This window comes from Pseudophryne corroboree, chromosome 6 (genome assembly GCF_028390025.1).
Source record: "Pseudophryne corroboree isolate aPseCor3 chromosome 6, aPseCor3.hap2, whole genome shotgun sequence".
NCBI lineage: Eukaryota > Metazoa > Chordata > Amphibia > Anura > Myobatrachidae > Pseudophryne > Pseudophryne corroboree.
The window spans coordinates 661,576,339-661,598,036 of NC_086449.1; the positions used below are offsets into that span (position 1 = coordinate 661,576,339).

Below are 21,698 nucleotides of genomic sequence, written 5' to 3' on the forward strand. Positions count from 1 at the left end.
TCTCTGCCCTCTACTCCTCTCCAATAGCAAAGGTCCTTACCAACGGAATACTGTCCCCCTCCTTCCCGTTAGCTAATGGGACTAGGCAGGGGTGTCCTCTCTCCCCCCTGGTGTTTGCCATGGTCATTGAGCCATTGGCGGCTATGATAAGAAAGTCCGGTAGTGTTCGGGGAGTGCAGGTGGGCTCACAGGAGTCCAAGATCTCGCTCTTCGCCGACGATGTACTACTATCTCTCACTCAGCCGCAGTCTTCCCTCCCCGCCCTATATCGGATTATAGAGGAATATGGCTCCCTGTCAGGCTATAAAATAAATTTTACTAAATCTGAAGCCATGTTACTTCATGTACCTGGAGACCTCAAACGCTCCCTGCAGTCCTCCTATGACCTTCGTTGGCAGACCAATAAGATTAAGTACCTAGGTGTTTATATTACCTCTCATTATAATTCCCTCTACTCTGAAAATTTCCCGCGGTTACTGACCAAGATTAAATCTGATTTGGCAAGATGGAGGACATACATCATATCCTGGCTGGGTAGGATTATTGCCCTCAAAATGACAGTTATGCCACAACTTCTGTACCTCTTCCAAACTCTACCTGTGAGGGTACCGGAGAAGGTTCTCAGAGATGCCCAGGCCTCATTTGTGAAGTTTGTCTGGAACGACAAACCCCCACGGATTGCCTTCACCGTGCTCCGGCTCCCCCGCTCCGAGGGAGGTCGAGGATTCCCCGATGTCAAATTTTATTATCTGGCCAGCCATCTAAGTCAAATGGTGGCCTCATTTGTACCCCGCGGCTGTATCGCCTGGGTTGATCTTACTGCGCTTTCTATGGGAATTCGTTCACTGGCTTCGCTGTGGGGCCTGGGCAAATCACATCTGCTGACACTCAGAAACACCTCTCCCTCCCTTAAATTTCACCTATCTATCTGGCACAAATCTCTTGCGAAATATGATCTGTCCTCCTCACACTCCCCTCTTACACCCCTATGGGACAACCCGGATTTCCCCGCGGGGATCCCTTCCCGTAAGTTCACATCCTGGTTTAATGCCCGGATCCTTGTGGCCCACGACCTATCCCTACAAGGCCATTGGATGTCAATAGACGATATTAAATCCAAATTTCCCTCACTGTCCCCTCCCTTTTTTGAATATTTTCAACTTTGTCATTTCCTCCTCTCCCTGCCTCAGGCCGACGCTCAACGGGACCTCACTCCCTTTGAGTCTCTATGTCTTGCAAAACCCATAAGCAGAGGTCTAATCTCGCAAATATATACCATGTTGGTTGGGACCTCCTCTGGACCGCAGACCCGCCATGAGCGGGAGTGGGAGAGGGACCTGGGTCCCCCTCCAGACGAAACCTGTTGGGAAGAAGTGCGGGAGGGCATCGCTAAAAGCTCTATCTCTACCCGACTCAAGGAGACATCCTATAAATTGTATTATCGGTGGTATTATACCCCAGACAAACTATCTCGGATGTTCCCCTCTGCCACCCCGGTCTGCTGGCGGGGATGCGGTCAACGTGGTACTCTCCTCCACATTTGGTGGACCTGTCCTCGTATTGTTAACTACTGGAAAAAAGTACTTGACATACTGAACTCCTTATCTGGACTTAGGCTCACATTGGACCCATGGATGTTTCTACTGGCCCGCCCACATCCAGACCTTGACCCCCTCTTGAATAAATTATTTTCTCATATATTAGTAGCGGCTAAATCTTTAATAGCTAAAAATTGGAAAACCATTGCCCCTCCCACTATTCCAGCCCTAAATAACTATATCTGGTTCGTAGCTAATATGGAAAAAATCACTTATTACCTGCATGACTGTCCCCACAAATTTGAGCTCGTTTGGGGTCCCTGGTTAATCGCGATGTCTCCCCCACTATGAGACCCAAAACATTCCTTTGACCCCGCCTGACAGGCCTCCGACCAGGTTGCACCCGAGCCCTCCCTCCGGGCGCCGTCCCGCCCCTCCAGATTTCTTTTGGATATGCATTGTTACGTAACCCGAAGGTATGCTCATATTGTGTTTAGTGTATACACTCATTATGGATATATCCGATGTTTTGCTTCTAATGTGGCATAGCACGGTCCTGTTGTCCCTTCTCTCTCCCTCTCTCTTTATTCCCCCCCCCCCCCTTTCTCATTACTCCCTGAAGTTCCTGTTTTCTCCATGTATATGCTCCCCGTCTGGGGTGAAATTTTGTTTATCTGTTTAAATATGCACAAATTATTTGAAAAACCAACACCATGTAGACTGCCATTCATATTTTATTATGCTACTGATTCTGTATCATGTATTGTGGATTACTCAGTCTTTCTTGTTGTAAATAAAATGTTTAAAAAAAAAAAAAAAGTGTATTTGCTGATACAATCTTCAGTGTCAGTGTGACAGGAGCCCAATACCGCTACTGTGCAGTAGGGGAACCTGTTCCTTCCTCTATCTAGCTCTCAGTCTGTGGCTTCCTGTTGGTTTCCATTTCCCTCCTCACATGATGATGTGTCATCCTGTGACTTGTATCCCTGTCCATACTCACACAATGAACATGTAACAGCCATTTACAAGATTAGCAGACTCAATAAAACACAGAGGGCTAAATGCGTCATCGCTTGCAAAGTGATAAAATGGAGAGTGAAAAAGTGCTAGCCAATCACCTCCTAACTGACATTTTCCAAACACAGCCTGTGACATGTCAGTTAGGAGCTGATTGGCTGGTACTTTTTCACTCTCCATTTTATCACTTTCCAAGCGATGATACATCTGGCCCACAGTTTTTTACAGTATAAAGCACCAAAAGGTGAATGCACAGCAAATCCTTTGTGACAATGCACTTCTTAATATGAGTATGCAGTTACTTTCTTTTTCAAAACATATGGGCTTGTGGACGACATCATGGGTGAGAGTTGGCACCTATAATATGAGTGGAGAACTAAGGGGTCAGGCATCGTACATATATGTAACTCATTTTTTACAGCAGTGTTAAAAGGAAAAATGTGGTTAATACAATTCACAGAACACAAAGTAAGAAGGAAATAAAATACACATGTAGAACCTAGCGGCAGGTACTCTTTTGGATGGCACCTGCCTAATGAAAATCATGTGTTTGCCCCTGCCAATACTTGGCCTATTAAATAAAAAATGAAGACACATATAAGACACAGAAGTACACAGGTGATGGTAGCTATAATGTTCATTAAGCATAACCCAACAGTGATTCTACTCTGTCTATACAAATAAATTAATGTTGCCTAATTAGTACAACAATAGATGGTTCTCGATTTTTGTATTGTACATTCATTTAAATTGTAGAATTAAGAAATGTACCTTATAATAGCAAACATGGAGTTAAAATTCTTGCACTCCCTGCAGTGGAGGGCAATTTTGATGAAATATTTCACAATTTTCATTCTTTTCAGTTGATTTGACTCTTTTAAGATCTCGGAAGCCACCCAAAAAGTCTCTTGATTTATCACCTCCTCAAACTGTTTTAGATGAGAGTTACCGGTTTTAGAATCAAGTTTGAAGAGGTTGTCAATGTACTCTGTGGGCTCAATGTTGCGGAAAAGTTCAAAGTCCCTTATGGACAGCTGTGCTGCTACCTCAATAGTGCTGAGCTGGAGGAGAGATATGACACTCTCTCTAAATAGTTCTTGAGCGTCCTCATCTGAGCACAAGGTTTCAGTCTCCATATTGTTCTTCAAGTAATATCTACAGGTCAAACATGAAATGATTAGTCTCAAATGCATTGTCTTTGATCATAGATTATGAAAGAAAAACTTTCAATAATATAATAGGAATTTTGGTCACTTACCGTTGAATCCTTTCTTTAAGCAGGACGGGGGACACTGGACCACAGGATTTCAGGTTGCGCTGGAGCCTAGCAATTAAACTACTGTAACTTTCAAATCTAAGCTCCTCCCCCTGCAACCCCACAATTTCACTACTTTTTTAGAAGAGCCCAGAAGGAGTATCAGTAACCCAATTAAACTTTTAGAACAACATAACAAACCAGTAAGGAAAGAAGATCAAGAACCAAAATCTTGCACGGCTGAGTGTGACGGAGGGAACAAAGTGTCCCCCAGCCCGCTTAAGAGAAAGACTTCAACGGTAAGTGATCAAAATTCTGTTTTCTCTTACAGGAAGGCTGGGGGACATTGAACCATTGCACGTTCAACAGCTGCTCCCATCGGAGGGACCACTCAGGCTGCCTGACCAGAGAACTATATGCCCAAAGTGGCATGAAAACAAGCAGACATGTGCACAGAGGACCAGAACGCTGCACTATAAAGCTGTTGTGCTGAAGCCCCATGTCACGCTGCCATAGAGGTCACCACCACCCTAGTGTGCTGGCATCTGGTGTGGTGTCGATCACCCCACACTAGAACAGGCTAGAATGACGACCGAGCTGATACAACGTGCAATGGTCCACATCCTGGCCAATTAACAACATGTATGTCCATGATAAAGAACAAGCAGATATTCCATCTTGTCCAAAGAAATCAACAAAGCTCAGCCAATGTGTAGCTCAGCCAGATTATCCTGGTATCGGGAAGTTGCTGAAGAAGGAAAAACCGTAAAAACAATTGCGTACTAAGTGAAAAAGCGAACCAATAGTCGGCTGGAATGTAGGAACAGTATGGAGAACCATTCTATTGTCATGAAAGATGAGAAAAAGGCAGATTGCAAGATAAAAAACCCTAACTCAGGCACACACAACAAGCTGAGGCAAGAGTCAGAAGGAAGCCAGTTTCCAAGTACTTAACGGAAGATCCACTGAATGTTATGGCTAAAATGGTGCCTGTTTGAGAGCCGTTAGGACCAGATAAAGATCCCACGGTGCTACCAGTGGACAAAACAATGGCTGAATACGCAACACACCCTGTAAAAATCTACGAACCTCTGGAAGAAGGGTGTCATGCCTGAGGGTTGGGGTTGGTGTGAGAAGCTGGGGCCGAAGCAGCTGGGGTGTGGCGGAAGCGTGGAGGTTTAATCCAACTCCTACTCATGGATGATGAGAAGTGTAGATTAATGGACTTCAGAAGAATCATTGGTGCTCTAGCAGTGGCTGGCCCGATGATGCAAGAGGAAAGAGAATAACTTTATTATACAGCAAAGTCTTTTGGATTTGAGTGTCAACTGGAATCAGGTAGCGCTGACTAGATGCAAGAAAAAGCTGAAGTGCTGGAACTAGACTAGAGCAATGGCTGGATGCCAGTGCCAATTGAAATACTGTAATAGAAGCTGGACTGGAACTGGATTAGTAACCGTACTGGAACCAGATTAGTGACCGGACTGGAACCAGCCAGGTGACCGGACTGGAACTGATAGATGACTGGACTGGATACAGATTAGTAACCGGACTGGAACTGGATAGGTGACTGGACTGGAATCAGCTTGGTAAGTGGACTGAAACTGGATATGTGACTAGACTTTAACCAGGATACTGACCGGACTGCAACCGGATAGTTGACTGGACTAGAACCAGGTTAGTGACTGGACTGGAACTAGATAGGTGACTGAATAGAAAGTCTCTGTGTAACAACCGACTGGAACTTGAGAGCAATGGTAAAACAGAAACAGCTGGTAATCAGTCTGGAGCTGGATTGATGGACTGGAACTGTACTGACACCTAATGCTGGGTACACACTGGTAGATATATCTGCAGATCAATGGATCTGCAGATACTTCTACAGACGGACCGGGCAGTGTGTTGAGCATACAGTGTGCCCAATATGTCAGGACTGTCATCACAAACTGGGCAGCCGTTTACATACGCCCACCCAGTTCAGATGTCATTCACTGCTGGCATCTGCAGCAAGTGTACGGGCGGTCGGCTGACCGCACATACACACAGCATGATGCGCCAATATATTGTTGGATATATTGACCGTTGGCTGTGCTGCTGGACCGACGCAATATGTTTGTGAACAACGGCGTTCACAGACATATCACTCATACACACTGGCCGATGGACCCTCAATATATATGCCGTTCAATAGAATGGCCGATGTGTACACACCTTTAGTGTCAGGGAGCTCCATACAGAGTTGTATTCACAGGAGAAGCAACGTTGTACTAGTGATTTGCTCCCTTAATAGGTATCAGTTACTTGCAATTGGCTGCTGTGATCAGCTGACTGAGAACAGAGACCAGAATGGCTGAGAATGATTAAGTGACGTCCTCCAACATTGCTGTGCCCATGTCTGTTTTGGAGGGAACTTAGGCGTGGAGGAGGCAGGCCTGAACTCTTGAGGAATGGAGAGTGAGCGGACCACTGTGCGAAGCGATGCCCAGAGACAGCTTGATACTGAAGGAAGTGCTGAGCAGTGGCAGTGTTGACAGACTTCAGTGTCCTCTGGGAGCGGCACCTGCATATAGATCCCAGTGCTACCCGCATACAAAGGGCACAGTGAGAGTGGACCGCAGCGCCAGCCTGGAGAGACACCACAAGGATAGATAAGTTGTTCTACTACTCTGGATCGTGACAGTGGGCTTAACACAGCTGTTAACAAATTGACAGGACTGAAAACTGTACCTTCAAAAGATGAAGCTGTAAGCCGCCCTCCTGAAGGAAGGCCAAGAAACAAGAGATGAAACTTTGTGGTATGAACCCTTTCTGCTGAAACTACAAGACTACCGAGAGAGAAAACCCTTTAGCTTTCAAAAGCTCGGTTTCAAAAACCAGTCAGTTAAAGCCAAACGAGGAAGGTCCCCCATGTAGAAATTGACTGTCTGCAAGTAGATCTTGTGTAAGTGGAAGACGCCAACCGGGATCTACCGACCGTTTGAGAATGTCGGCATAGCATGACCTGCATGGCCAGTCTATAGCCACTAGGATTACTATTTCCTGTCGATCTTTGATCCGCTTGTGAACCCGAGGAAACCTTGGGATTGGAGGAGACAGATACAGTAGATGAAAGTCCCACGTAACAGTCATGGTATGCGCTGCGAAAGCCAGTGGGGCCCTGGATTTCGCACAAAATTGTGGTATATTGAAGTGGTGTTGAGAGGACCTAAGATATACTTGCGGAATGTCCTACTTCCGAAATATCTGTTGGAAGACCTCTGGATTGAGCTACCACTGCCCTGGGAGAAACCTGCTTCTGCCGAGGACGTCTGTTTTCCAGTTTTTTTTACTCCCAGTATGAACACCACCGAGAGTGCTGAAACCAGGAAAGGATTTGGACTGCCACTGCCATGGCACTTTTTGTGCCTTTGCGATGCTTTACAAACACCACCTCCTTGGCGTTTTCCAACTGAATATGAACTGTCCGGCCAGCCAGGTCTTGTAAGAGAGCCAGAAAATGGCTCGGAGCTTGAGCACATTGATTAGCAGAGTATGTCCTGGAGCAGAAAATGTCATGTTGCGGCACCCCAGCCTAAGAGACTCACATCTGTGGACATAACGACCCAATTTAAGTCACCTAAAATCATCACTGGAGGAGATGATAGAAAATTAACCAACCATGGAGAGTTTGACGAGCGCATTCTGTCAAACAAATGAGAAACGGAGACAATAGTTATGTTGAGCATCTCATTGAATGTTGGAGAATTTCCCTCTGGAATTCCCACGAATGAAAGCTGGCGTACTGAATAGTCTCGAAAGTGGAGACCATCATGTTCTAATCTAAAGCCTTATGCATAGCAAGAACGACGGACGAGGCACTGACAGTAACGTCATTACTAAGACAACACAAAGTAAGAAAAATTGCTACTAAACTCCTGCCGTTAATAGAGTTAATAATTATATTATAATGAAAGGGGAGATTAGCACCTGCTGCTAGTGAAAAAGGTCTTGCTAGGACCTTAAGTGATGATTCAAACCAGAAAAAAAGAAATGTATTAATTTCACTGCGCTGGGAAACCCTCATATAAATATGTATATAAAGTATATATAAAGGAATTACTTCTATATTTGCTCCTTATTAAGCAACAAGAGACTTGTATATCCACATAAGATTTTAGATATTTTTTTATTTTGTATGTGTATTATCAAATGTACTTGTTTATTATAATACCTGACACCTGAATAACTGACTATTGTTAGTATAGTCTCTTTATTGTTTATTTATGTAGTTTTACTATTATACAGGTACATATTATAGTAACCCACTACACTACAACGTAGCATGGTTCATCTGGGAGGTCTAGTGAAACTGCAATCATTTTAAATGGTAGTAACATTAAAGTCACAGGGCCTAATTCAGACCTGATCTCTGGGCAGCGATTTTTGCAGCCCTGCGATCAGATAGTCGCCATCTACTGGGGGAGTGTATTTTAGTTGTGCAAGTGTGTGAACGCATGTGTAGCAGAGCTGCACAAACTGATTTTGTGCAGTCTCTGCGCAGCCCAGGACTTACTCAGCCGCTGCGATCACTTCAGCCTGTCCAGGACCGGATTTGATGTCAGACACCCCCCCTGCAAACGCTTGGACACGCCTGCATTTTTCCAGATACTTCCTGAAAATGGTCAGTTGCCACCCACAAACACCCTCTCCTGTCAATCTCCTTGCGATCGCCCGTGCGATCACTTTTTTCGCACCATTCGGTTGCTATGCACCGATGCCCTTGCAGTCGTCTGACGCACCAGCGCATTGTGGTGCATGCGCAGTTCGGACCTGATCGCAGGCTGTAAGAAAACGCAGCCTAGCGATCAGGTCTGAATTAGGCCCACAGTTTGTGCAATAGACTATAAGTAAAACTATATTAAAGTTTTATTTTTATTAACACAAAATTGTGTTGCAGCAGTGTCAATAACAATCGTAACTAGAAATGCAACAACAGACTTTTAAAGGTCTCGAACAGAATTACCTCCCGTTTAGCTGAATCCTGTCAGCTAGTTTTGAGAACTGATCTGGAAGCCGTCTCTGTTTAATAACTCCTTCTGGGCTGACCGAAACCTCGCAGAGAGAGTAGATGTCTAAGGAAACGGTAAGACTGAATTCATGTAGTGCGTGGCTCACCACTTCTTTTGCAGTAGTGTCTTTGCTGATTATGATGTAACAACTTTGCTGGTCTGCTTTAAAGACTCGTATAACTTGGTCAGGGATGTCTGCAGAGAACAGTTAATAAACAGTTACCAGTTACATAGATAAACCTAATGGAACGCATCATAGAATAAGAGTAAGAATGATTACATTGACAACACTGGTACATACTACTATAAATTTGCATTTACTGCTGATAAAGAAATAAAAAGGCTGCAGTTTTAGAACCAAAAAATTGTTGAGGGGCAACCTAGTCTTTAATAAGAGAAACATATTTCTAATGAAACACATTCTTAAAAACATGTATCTGTATATTAATGTACTGTATAATCCCATAAAAGTATCCAAATGAGTAAATTTGCTTTGCTCTTATCTATGTAAAATAGCAGGATAACTGTAATTCCAGTGGGACTGGAAAACAAATGTGCACAATCCAAGTAAAAATGTGTGGTCTTATCTGAATTTGTTATTCATCCGTTAGACCGCTAGTCTTGTACCATGGGGGTAATTCCAAGTTGATCGCAGCAGGAATTCTGTTAGCAATTGGGCAAAACCATGTGCACTGCAGGGGAGGCAGATATAACATGTGCAGAGAGACTTATATTTGGGTGTGGTGTGTTCAATCTGCAATCTAATTTGCAGCGTAAAAATAAAGCAGCCAGTATTTACCCTGCACAGAAATAAAATAACCCACCCACATCTAACTCTTTCTGCACATGTTATATCTGCCTCCCCTGCAGTGCACATGGTTTTGCCCAACTGCTAAAAAATTTCCTGCTGCGATCAACTTGGAATTACCCCCCACATCAATCACTAATACCCCTTTCACATTGCAAAGGTGGATCATACCCGGGAATTGTACACGGGTCCTTCCCGCTGCAACCCTCCCTAAGACCCCTTTCAGACTGGCAACCTGACCCAGTAATATATCGGGTCGGTGCGCTATCGGGGATGGCGCTGACGTCATTGGGGCGGGTGCGGAGGCGGCGCTTGGAGAAAAGATCCATGCCGCCTTCTCCATAATGTGAATGGGTCCCAGATCGACCCGGGTAACCTGTTCGGACCGCACCTGACACCGGAATAACTTGTGTAAAACCCTTCGTTTTTACCAGGTTGAAGTGCCAGATTGATCAACCTGGGATATTTCAACCTGGCCACATTGCACCTCCACCCAGGTCAACTTGGCAATATACTGGGTTATTTTTGCAATGTGAAAGGGGTATAAGTAGCTTCTACTGTGTCTGACAATTCACATTTCTAATTTCTATGTTGCTTTACTAAGCATGAACAACAACAAAACATCACTCTTAATCTATGTCTGACAAGGAGGAAACAAAACCAATGTTTAGACTAAAAAGCAAAAAATACACATCCAAGCAATAAGCATGGATTGTAGAAATAACGGAATGGATAGTAATAACAAAGGCATTGCTAAGTAACTTATTGGATTGCTAACCAACATAAGAGAATTCAATTGTAATTAAATCTTGACAGAGTTTAATTAAATAACTCTCAAATAACAATTACACTTTGCTTCACATTCACCAAGTTTGATGATAGTTCTCAAAGCAACAAATGAAGGGTTATTTATGAACATTTACAATGCAACAGCTTTGCAACGTCATGTGCCTATTTTTGGCATCTATGTTAATAGAGTTAGAGGTTTGAGGGACTGCATCTCTTAGTGGGGGTATGGGTCATTAGGTTGACCACTATTGGTCGACATGCATTAGGTCGACATGATCACTAGGTCGACATGATCATTGGGTCGGCATGTACTAGGTCGACATAGAAAAAGGTTGACATGAGGTTTTTTTAACTTTTTTTGGTGTCATTTTCTTTGTAAAGTGACGGGGTATCCCATTTAGTGCACTGTATCCCCTCGCAAGGCTTGCTTCGCTCACCATGCTTCGGGCAAGGTGCCTCGCTCTGCTACCGCTGCACTCGGCACAGGTTACTGTTCCCAATCATAGTCCACGTGGATCGTAAAGTATGAAAAAGTTCAAAAAAATAGAAAAAATCATGTCGACATTTTCCATGTCGACCTAATGCATGTCGACCAATAGTGGTCGACCTAATGACTGGCGACGTAAGCAGTCAGTATTTACCCTGCACAGAAACAATATAACCCACCCAAATCTAACTCTCTACACATGTTATATCTGCCTCCCCTGCAATGCACATGGTTTTGCCCAACTGCTAACAAAATTCCTGCTGCGATCAACTCAGAATTACCCCCCATGGTTCTGCCCATTATCTAACAAATTTGCTGCTGCGATCAGATCTGAATTACCACATGGACCCTTGGGTTTATATATATATATATATATATATGTGTGTAAATCTGGCTCTGATACTAGCCAGTGCCTCCACAGCCATTTATCTCACCACACATCACTGTTAGTAATATACTTACAATAAAATCCAGCAGCTGGAAGCATAAAACATAAACAGAACTGTAAACTTTGTATCCAACTAGAACTCCATAAAACAGCAATTTTGTAAGATAAGGTATACTGACATTTATTAAAATTGATACTAAAACGTGACGCATGCTCTTATTTTAGCCTCATAAGTCACTGTACAAAAACTGTAATGATACTGTACACTATAAAACTTTTTATCACAAATTATTACAATTGTTGCTGGACTAATAAGTATTATAATTATGTATAGTGACAGTATACAGTTATTAACATACGGCTTATTTGTGAATCTTTCAGTATATTAAAAAAGTACACTCTCATGGCAAATAGATACAGTACGTTCCCAATAAAGTAAAACCCCTTTCAAAATGTTGCACAAAAAGCTACCTCACCAGACTAACACAACTGTGGAGTGTCATCACGGCTGGCAACAGTAATCTTGGGGCCCCGTACAGGGATATCTCTGGGGCCCCCTCAGTTTTATATATATATATATATATATATATATATATATATATATATATACACATTAAAGCGCAACGGAATTTGCGCTATATAAGAAACTATTAATATATATATATTTATTATTTATACAAATATAAAATATGTATATCTCTCCTTCCTCCCAAACACCCCACAGTCTGCGTCTCCCTCTCTCCTTCCTCCCACACACCCCACAGTCTGTCTCTCCCCAATGACTCCATGCTGCATTCCTGGCTCCCTAAGCCTATCCCAAACCCCTGTATCCCCTCACCAAGCCACTCTTGCCCCGGAAAGAGACTCACCTGTGCTGCACTTCCCAGACTCAAACACTGCACAGCAGACCACACCAGAGGAGGCCGGTGCAGGGTACGGGAATCCTGGCCAGCAGAGCTGTTGCCGTGTCCCGTAACTGCCTGCCACAAAACAGGACCCGGAAGGTCGGGCGTACACTCACACTCACTGTGTGTGAGAGGCTCCTGGCACTCTGAGGCTGCGGCCACACCACCTATAGCTCTTTGCCCTATTTGGAGAAGACGGCTCACATCCCTGCCAGGCCCTTATCAGCATATACTTAGGGCCCCTTTGATCCCCCCCCTGTCGCTGGGCCTGAGTGTCATGTCCCAACAGCTCAGGAGAAACACCCCTAATGGTGCATGCTTTATCATGCTGTTTCAGGGCTCCAAGAATATCCGAGAACCCCTTACTGATTGTCAGACACCTTTTGCTTTTTCCAGTGTTGGTGCACTATTGAGTCCTCTCCTTATGACAGTAATACAGCTGAAGCCCCTGTACTAGATCACATAATGTGGCTGTTCAAAGTCATTGAGATGCTGGGATTCTGCTGGCATCACCAATGAGAATAACAGTGCTGTGCACAGAGTTCCTTGCCACACAAAGCAAGAAACGAGGAGAGCTCATATGAATAATACTGGAACCATCCTGAACATCAAAGCAAGTAGGAACCTGTTGGGGGAGGGGATTGTGGCACACATGAGTGGAGATAATGATGGGCAGCATATGGGTATTTATGAGGCATATATTCTGTCCCCACCATACTGCATTTGTCACATATGAGTGAGTGGACTATTCCAGCACACAAACCCAATAAGTTCATAAAATGCTCCTGGCTCACAGACTGGCATTTAAGTGCTCGATACTATTAGCAGCGAAGAGGGTGAGATGCCATTGCAACTGCACAGAAATGCAAGCAATTGCCGTAACTCGTCACAATCTGTTCATTTTGTACACAGCCTTATGGGCAGCAAATAAAAGTAATTACAGTAAGTCCATAGGACACAAGGCAATTTGCAGCAAATAGGATCGAGACTCATAGCCAGATTGAGAGGGGCACGCAGGGAATACTGCAGCCCGGGCCCCCTCTGTCAGGGGGCCCCCTCGGGTGGAGCACACTAACATAACTACTGTAGCTTTCCCTCTTATGCAGCAGCAAACCAGGCATCCAGAATGCGAGCAGTACAGTATGCAGTGCAGGCAGAGACACAGGAGTGTCAGGTTTCAAGAGCTACCGACAAATCTTTCCGATCAGAGGAAAAATAGGAGGGTGGAGAGAACTATAAGTGACACAGGTATCCCAGCTTCTCCTCCTCCCTGCATGGGTGTCAGGGTCCTGTGTAACCTGTTTTCTAATGAGGATCTATAGCAGGGGTGGGGAACCTATGGCCTTCCAGCTGTTGTTGAACTACAAATCCCAGCATGCCCTGCAACAGTTTTAGCATGGCCAAATAGCAAAACTAGCAGGACATGCTGGTGTGTGTAGTTCAACAGCAGCTGGAAAGCCAAAGGTTCCCCATCCCTGGTTTAAAGAGAGAGACAAACACACACGCACACACACACACACACACACACACACACACACACACACACACACACACACACACACACACACACACACACACACACACACACACACACACACACACACACACACTCTCCTCCTGAATCCTGTCCCGGTATGTAAGTAGTACGGAGGCTTCTACTATTCTTGCATATAACAAGATAAATTGTAGATTTTTAATTTTTTGGGTGTATTTTAAGGTTGTTTACATTGTCTTTGTTACACTACAAGAACATTTTCTAAAATAGCTTTCAATTAGGTGACGCTATAAACAGTACCCAGGCATTATTAAACTTTTTGTTTCAATCTAATATACACCATTGATTTACATTTAATATACACAATCCATACATCCCAACATGACCAATTCCAGGAGGGACAAAATGCTCTTTACCTGGATGTCCTTGGTATGATTGTAATCAGGCTCGCCATCAAGGGGGGACGGTGGGTACTCCAGTCCCGGCCCCAGACTGAGATGGGGCCCAGGTGCTTGTAGTCAGGATCAGGGACACAGATCAGCTGCCTGACTGCAACGGCAGGCAGCCACGGAGGGACAGAGGCAGAGCCGTGGTCCGCGGCTATATTCTTAATACAGAGCCGGCTGTGATCCAATCAGAGCTCACGGACCGGCAGCCATGGCAACTCCTGATTGGCTGCCGGTCCGTGAGCACCGATTGGCTCACGGCCGGCCCTGTATTAAAAATATGGACGCGGGACGCGGCTCTACTTCTGTCCCTCCATGGCTGCTCCTCCGATGCGCTCTGTCCCTCCGTGGTTGCCTGCCGATGCGCAGACAGGCAGCTGACCTGGTCCCCTGATCCTGACTACAACCACCCGGGCTCCCACAAAAGGTAAAGTTTGGGGAATGCAGGGAAGGGGGGGGAGCGGACAGTGTGTGTGGTGGTGGTGGTGGGGGCCCTGCCTTGTCAGGGTCAGTCCCGGGCCCCATCATTTCTGATGGCAGCCCTGATTGTAATCACCTGTGTTAAAAACCTTTTCTTATCAATTAAAGAGTTCAACACAAGTGACATCAATCATAAATTAAGAGGGAAATCCTGAAAGAGAGCATTTTGTACCTCCCGGAATGTGTTGGGAGGTATGCACAATCTAATATACACTCCCTCCCCCAGACTTACACCAGGACCCCCCTGTCTTAAATGCCCCGGGCACCCCCAAGGCTTAATCTGGCCCTGTCGAAACCTACAGTAAGCGTAGCTTTTGTAGAAATGGGTTGATGACTGATCGTCCAAATACTGTGGTCTCCTTTCACATTTCTAACTGTGCGGAATTAGCTATTTACGGCAATAGAGACACATTATAGATATACAAAATGATATTGATTTCTTTATAACATTAGAAATAAGCAGATGGCAAAAGACACACCCAACATACAATACATACTTAATAGTACTGTAGTCAAATAAAAATAAAATGTATTCAGAACTGGCATAATAGAAACTAATCATAAAACACATTTAAAGCATCTGAAACATATTCACCTGTAGGATTAGAAAAATCCAGCATGCTTGATGTGGGCTGTAACAGGTCAGGACTGCTGGAAGAAAGGGTGCCCGGAATTGGCATGATAGCGACACTGTGCCTGGACTGTCTAGTGCCAACAATACTGTCATCTTGAGACTGTGTAACACTGCTATCACTAAAATACAAATGAAAGCACATAGTAGTTTGTAAAAGTAGTGGAATATTTGCACAAAATGTAACATTTAATGACATTGTTGTTATACGGCAGTGCGAGGTTGTGTCTTTATTTGTACAGAATATAACAATAATAATAAGCTGAAACAGAGGCCGGCATTACTGAAATAGTTACAAGTTGTTTTGTTGCAAATGATATGGGACAGACATCATGATGATCTACCTTCACATTGTAGATCTATTATAACACACACCTGCATTTTATAGCTTTATTATGTGCAACACAACCTTTATGGAACAGTTTTCATAAATGTTCCCAATATGTGAAACCCTAATTGACCAATGCATTTTATAATCTAATAATTGTCTTAAAGCAAGACTCAAATGAATGTTTTGGAAATAAACTGACTTTAGCGTAGCTCTATTGTAAAGCCAATAGAAAGGCGAAAAATTAAAATCAGAACTTTGTATTCACATGAGACAGAATATATTATCTGTAATAAAAATCATATTGTTTTAAAACGCAAGATAAGATTTACTTTAGGATGTAATGGAGTCCGAGATTGCTGGAGGTGCGGGATGCCAGCAGATCTTGGATATTTTTTTAACCTCAGTTTTGCCTTGTAAGTGATCGCCCCTTTAAAACAAAGTCAGAGTTCAGCTGACATCCCGCACCTCCTGCGATCTCGGACTCCATTACATCCCGCCCATGGTAACAAAAAAGACGTTTTTACAAATACCTTTTCAATGGCGATCAAATTTGCAGTTACTGTTAACGTGCTACTATAAGATAGTAAAATCATCAACAACAGTTCTGGTGATCTCAGACCTTCAGCCTACTAAACGGAGCTCTTTACTGCTCAGAGAGTGGAAGATAATGATCACAACTTGGCTCACATGATGGTGGAGTGATCACAAGTAGTAGAATATGTGGTTTTCTACTTAGAAGCCAAAAGGCATTTTTAAAAGCAAATCATTCAAACTACAATACTTTGATACAAACTGGGTTTTCTCAATAAAAAATACAGAAGCTAACTCAAAGATGTACACAAAGCGATGGTTTACGTACATAGTGACCGCGCATCTGGAGGAGCCCTTCAGATCAGGTCATGCATTGTCGGACACAGTAACCAATAAGACTGCAGCCATTTGGGAACAGGGGCGATGACCTTTTTACAAAACGGGTCTCTACATCTTCCAACACTTATATTTTGGCACAGCAGCATGAAAACACCTACCATCCAGTGTAACCGATGTCCACGCAGATGATCCTATGCTGCATCTTTGGACACAGCAGCCAGCAGGAAGCGTCTATTTATACAAGAGACGCATCCTGTGGCATTAGCATATTTTCGCACACCAACTGCATCCAAAGATGGTGCTAATGGGCAAACTGCTTCAATCTCTGAATCCTGCCCACAGTCTCATGTTGCTGATTATGCAATAACTAGTAGTCTGTAAACTACCAACTTCCGCATGGTACCACCATATCCATGTGCTATGGTAAAACCACACTTACAAAAACTGCTGATTTTAGCTGCCACTAACGTAATAACATTTACAAAAAATAAGGCAACCTTCCGATTAGTTGCTACAAGCAAACCCAATATAGGGTTGGTTATAAAAGTTTTCAGAAACGTCTCCCGGGTCTAAAATATCAGCTGAAGACATGTTTATTACCCTTTTTCCCTTAATATTATAACCCAGCTTTTAACACAGGTAAATGCACATGAGCGCGCATAACCCTTGTTGCTGTGTTGTCTGAAAGGGGACAGTTGAAATAATCAACTCGGGTAGCGAGCAGGGTTGAACGCTTATTCAACTCGGCTCGCTGTGCTGCATGAACGGAAGAGCCAGGTCGATGCGACCCGTTTCCTGTTCACACTACAGGGGCAGGCGGTGCTGGGAGATCATTTGATCTTTAAGGGCCGCCCATGTCACCACTGACATCACCAACCCGGCAATATGCTGGGTTGGGGACAGCGTGTACGGCTTCCGGGTGTACCTTACGCGGTCTGAAAGGGGTATCACTGATATTTTTAGTATTATTTAGACAATGATATCTAATAACACAATAATTTTAGAAGATCACTATAATATACCTACCTGAATGGCTTAGCTGGTAATATACTAAAACGTGTTTTGTCCAAAATCTTCTGGATCCTATTCCTGCTGCCAGACACTGTGTTAGCTTTGATCTTTTTATTTGACTTTTCCCGTGGAAAAATCTGTTCCATATCGCCAGGCATACTGGGAATGGAATGTCTGTTGTTTTTCTTCTCTGACACTTTTGAGGTATGAGGCATGCCATTCTTTGACTCCTTTCCAGTTCTGCTGAGCAATTCCTTAAACACTGTAATTATAGAACATTTTAAGAAAAATTAAACATGAAAAAAGTGTTTTGTGGGCAAGGTGAAATCTTATTATGAAAATGTTAATTTGCCAGCCAGAAACATATTTTAGAAAAAAACAACATTTTATAAAATCAAATTCTAAATTGTTAAATGAGGCAAAGGGTCATTAAAATCCTGATAAATCCAATAAAGCCAAATAGCTAAAGAGGTCATGTGACACATGTACCTTAATACATATAGAGAGCTCTTGAATTGTAATTAAATAAAAATGTATTCTTCAAATAAATTAATCCAAACCTAGAAGTAGCAAGAGATTAAAATAATAGAAGCTCGTTAGGAAAAATCAAATGGACAGTGACTTAAGGGTCTATTTACTAAGCCTTGGATGGGAATAAAGTTGCTGGAGATAAAGTACCAGCCAATCAGCTCCTAACTGCCATGTCACAGGCTGGGTTTGAAAAATGACAGTTAGGAGCTTATTGGTTGGTACTTTATCTCCGTTAACTTTATCTCCATGCAAGGCTTAGTAAATAGACCCCTAAAACAGCTAATATCAAACCTTGTATTACGCTGTCCTGAAGAAAACAACCTATGATTACTGCAGAAAATACTGACAATGAAAACATGCAAAATGCTTCCTCATGCAGCCCTTGTATGGCCTGCGCATGCTGTGATGTACTATGCACCGCTTCACCCAGTTGAAAAAATGGCAGCACTTGTAACATGGAAAGAAGGTAAGCTAACTTACAAATATAAAGCATCCATTCTAGGCTAGTCTCAACTCAGTTATGTAGTCTGGTTGTGGCTCATTACTCTACACATTGGATTCTCCTTCTGCTGTACAACTGTGACAGCATTGCGGCTTCCCATTGCGGCAATGAGGAAGGCTAGTCAGATGCTTGGCTGCATTGGGCGAGGAATCAGCAGCAGAAAGAAAGAAGTAATAATGCCACTGTATAGGTCACTGGTACGGCCTCATCTAGAATACTGTATTCAGTTCTGGAGGCCATATCTTCAAAAGGATATTAATACATTAGAAACAAAGGAGGGCAACTAAAATGGTGCATGGCCTACATCACAAAACATACCCAGAAAGACTAAGAAATCTCAATATGTATAGTTTGGAGCAGAGAAGGGAAAGGGGGGACATGATAGAAACTTTCAAATATATCAAGGGTTTTAACAAAGTCCAGGAGGGAAACATTCTCCAAATGAAGAGAAGCAATAGGACACGAGGACATGCACTGAGACTGCAGGGGGGGAGGTTCAGGGGAAATTTGCGGAAAAATTATTTCACAGAAAGGGTAGTGGACAAGTGGAATAGCCTCCCATCAGAGGTGGTAGAGGCTAAGACAGTAGAGCAATTTAAACATGCATGGGATAGACATAAGGATATCCTTACAAAGAAATAAGGATCAAATAAGGTTAGAGATAAAAATATTTTTTAAAAAAAAGGGGCAGACTAGATGGGCCAAGTGGTTCTTATCTGCCGACAAATTCTATGTTTCTATGTTTTTCAAAAGGTGCAGGGAGCTAGACAAGAAGCATCCAACTACAATGTTGTAGATGTGTTGGGGGCGCAGTAAAGACTGCCATCAGAAAAAGTGGGTCCGTAATGCTTTATTTCAAAACTGGAATGGTTAGTTCTGGAATTATTTCTCTTTTAGGGCGGGATGTATTAAGATACATCGCCGCCCCTCGCCGCTTACTGCAGCGATGTTGATCGCATATGTACTAACATATGCGATCAATATGCGGTGACGGAGGCCCCCCGCGATACCTGTGAGGTGGTCTGCGGGGGGTCTCCGTTACTTCCCTGGGCTCTCCACACTGCCTACACGCCAGGAAGCAGCAGCAGGCTGCCTCCGGCGCCTCCTCCTCCCCCCTACAGCCGGAAGAACCTCCGGCTGCATTGCTAGAGGGAGGAGGAGATTACCTTCCGGTACCAGGGCTGCCTGGAGTTAGGTATGCCGGGGGGGAGGAGGGGAGGCGGGGGCGGCGGGTTGCAGTGGTCGACGATAAGAAGCCCATAGGCTTCTATAGGGTATCGCCATCCAGAGATGGCGATCGTATACATTTACACTATGACTATGACTGACTATCTGGGAAGATCTCGCCGTTGCCCTGTTCTTTTTGTATTACTTAAGGGCCCTACACATTTAACGATCCGCCGCCGAGCTGCCCGACGGCGGATACGGCCGACGGGCAACCTGGTGGCGGGGGGGCAGTGAAGGAGGGTGGGAAGTTTCTTCACTCCACCCGTCACATGGCTCCATACAAGAGCAGGCAAATATGGACGAGATCATCCATATTGGCCTGCATGCACAGCCGACGGGGCACTAGCGATGAACGAGAACGGGGCCGCGCATCGTTCATCGCTGGAGCCTCCACACTCAAAGATATGAATGGTATCTCGTTCATTAATGAACGAGATCGTTCATATCTTTGACGATTATCGGCCAGTGTGTAGGGCCTATTAGAATTATTAAATGGTAGCATGAGTCCCTAAAAGCGTATAAATTGTTTCACACCTGTTACGTTTTAGCTGGAGCACTTCATATTTTGACATTTACATCAATTATTGATGCACTTTATTGTAAGTGATTCTGAGACTGAACCTGAGGCGCAATCAAAGTGACTGTAGTTGCAGAAAGACTCCGAAGCCTGATTTACTACTGTCTGGTGATGCGAGTATCCGGTCACCCAATGCTGGGGTACATGTATGTACAAGCCCATTGGTTTTAAAGCCAGCCACTACAAATGTTATCACTGGTAGCCTCATGCTAGGTGCAAAAGACAAGTCTGACTCAGGCTTCTCTACCCCAAGTACATGACTTAGAATTACACAGAGCTTGTGGAACACACCCATGACACACTCCCACAAGTCAGGGTTACGTGTGATTAAATTGTCACCACCCAGTTCACGACCTGAAACACCCTATTTCACGGAAAGACAGACCTGGCAAAGTTCCGTTAGAATAGGGCAGACCTACACAAAAATGTGTAATATCTTATCTACTCGCCATTTGCATCCATATGATCCATGCACAGAGATCCATGTGTCTCAGGATCAGGCCCTCAGTCTCCAGGGCTCCAAAAGCACTGTACAGTAGTTAGAGCATAGTGTGACACAGTTTAGTTCTTTGGAGCTTGCAGGTAAACACTGAATAAATGCACGCTTGGGAATCGAATGCACACAGACGGCCTAAACCTCGCAGCTCACGGATTCAGGTTTACGTGGAATCAGTGAGTTTCTTCATGTGAATCCCGATTTTTTTGTTGCGGGAAAGAGGCTATTTTATTGAATAGCCGGCAATTAGTCGTGGGGTAAACCCCGTGGCTAATTGAATACTCACTAGGAATCCAATTTAATTAAAAAGCAAAGCATCTGTATTTAAAAGTAATTTGTTTTTGTCAACAAGAGTACACTCACAGTGGCAGTACAGCAGTGCTAATAGCAAACGTGTTCCAGGTTTAGCTTGCCACCTCAAAATACAGATGTGTCTCTTACATTTTTGCTCTGTGCGCCACAAGTCGCGTTACATATAACGCGTAAGTGCCGTGTGAATCGGTAGCGGTGAGCGTCTTTTTTTTCCGTTTCTTTTCTGTGAAAATGCATCTTAGACACAAAGCAATGTAATAGGACTCACAAGCAGCTTCTGCTGATTAAAATTATATTCAACATGCCTTTATTCTGTGTGACTGCGACTGTATCTGCATACAAATGCTATGCTACAGTGTTATTATGGAAAACACTGTAACGTGGCATTTCAGATGCAGATAGAGCCGCAGTTACACACAGAATATAGGCATGCTGCATATCTGAAGCTGCTTGTGGGCCCTATTACATAACTTTGCGTCAAAGACGCGTCTTTGCGAAAAAAAATGCAAAAAATGCTCAACACTACCGAGTCCCACCACGACATGGCGTGATTT

The 21,698-nt window shown here is 43.8% G+C and overlaps 1 protein-coding gene across 1 annotated transcript in view; it reads right to left on the minus strand.

The window, feature by feature from the left end:
* Window positions 1–21,698, minus strand: part of LOC134934643 (rap guanine nucleotide exchange factor 6-like) — a 349,143-nt gene that overhangs the window by 172,499 nt on the left and 154,946 nt on the right. Inside the window, exons 11-15 of the mRNA XM_063930028.1 lie at window positions 17,515–17,761; window positions 15,252–15,409; window positions 11,405–11,419; window positions 8,813–9,053; window positions 3,327–3,710 (exon numbers count right to left, since the gene is read on the minus strand). Of these exons, the coding sequence (XP_063786098.1) occupies window positions 3,327–3,710; window positions 8,813–9,053; window positions 11,405–11,419; window positions 15,252–15,409; window positions 17,515–17,761 (1,045 nt within the window). The remainder of the gene's footprint in view (window positions 1–3,326; window positions 3,711–8,812; window positions 9,054–11,404; window positions 11,420–15,251; window positions 15,410–17,514; window positions 17,762–21,698) is intronic.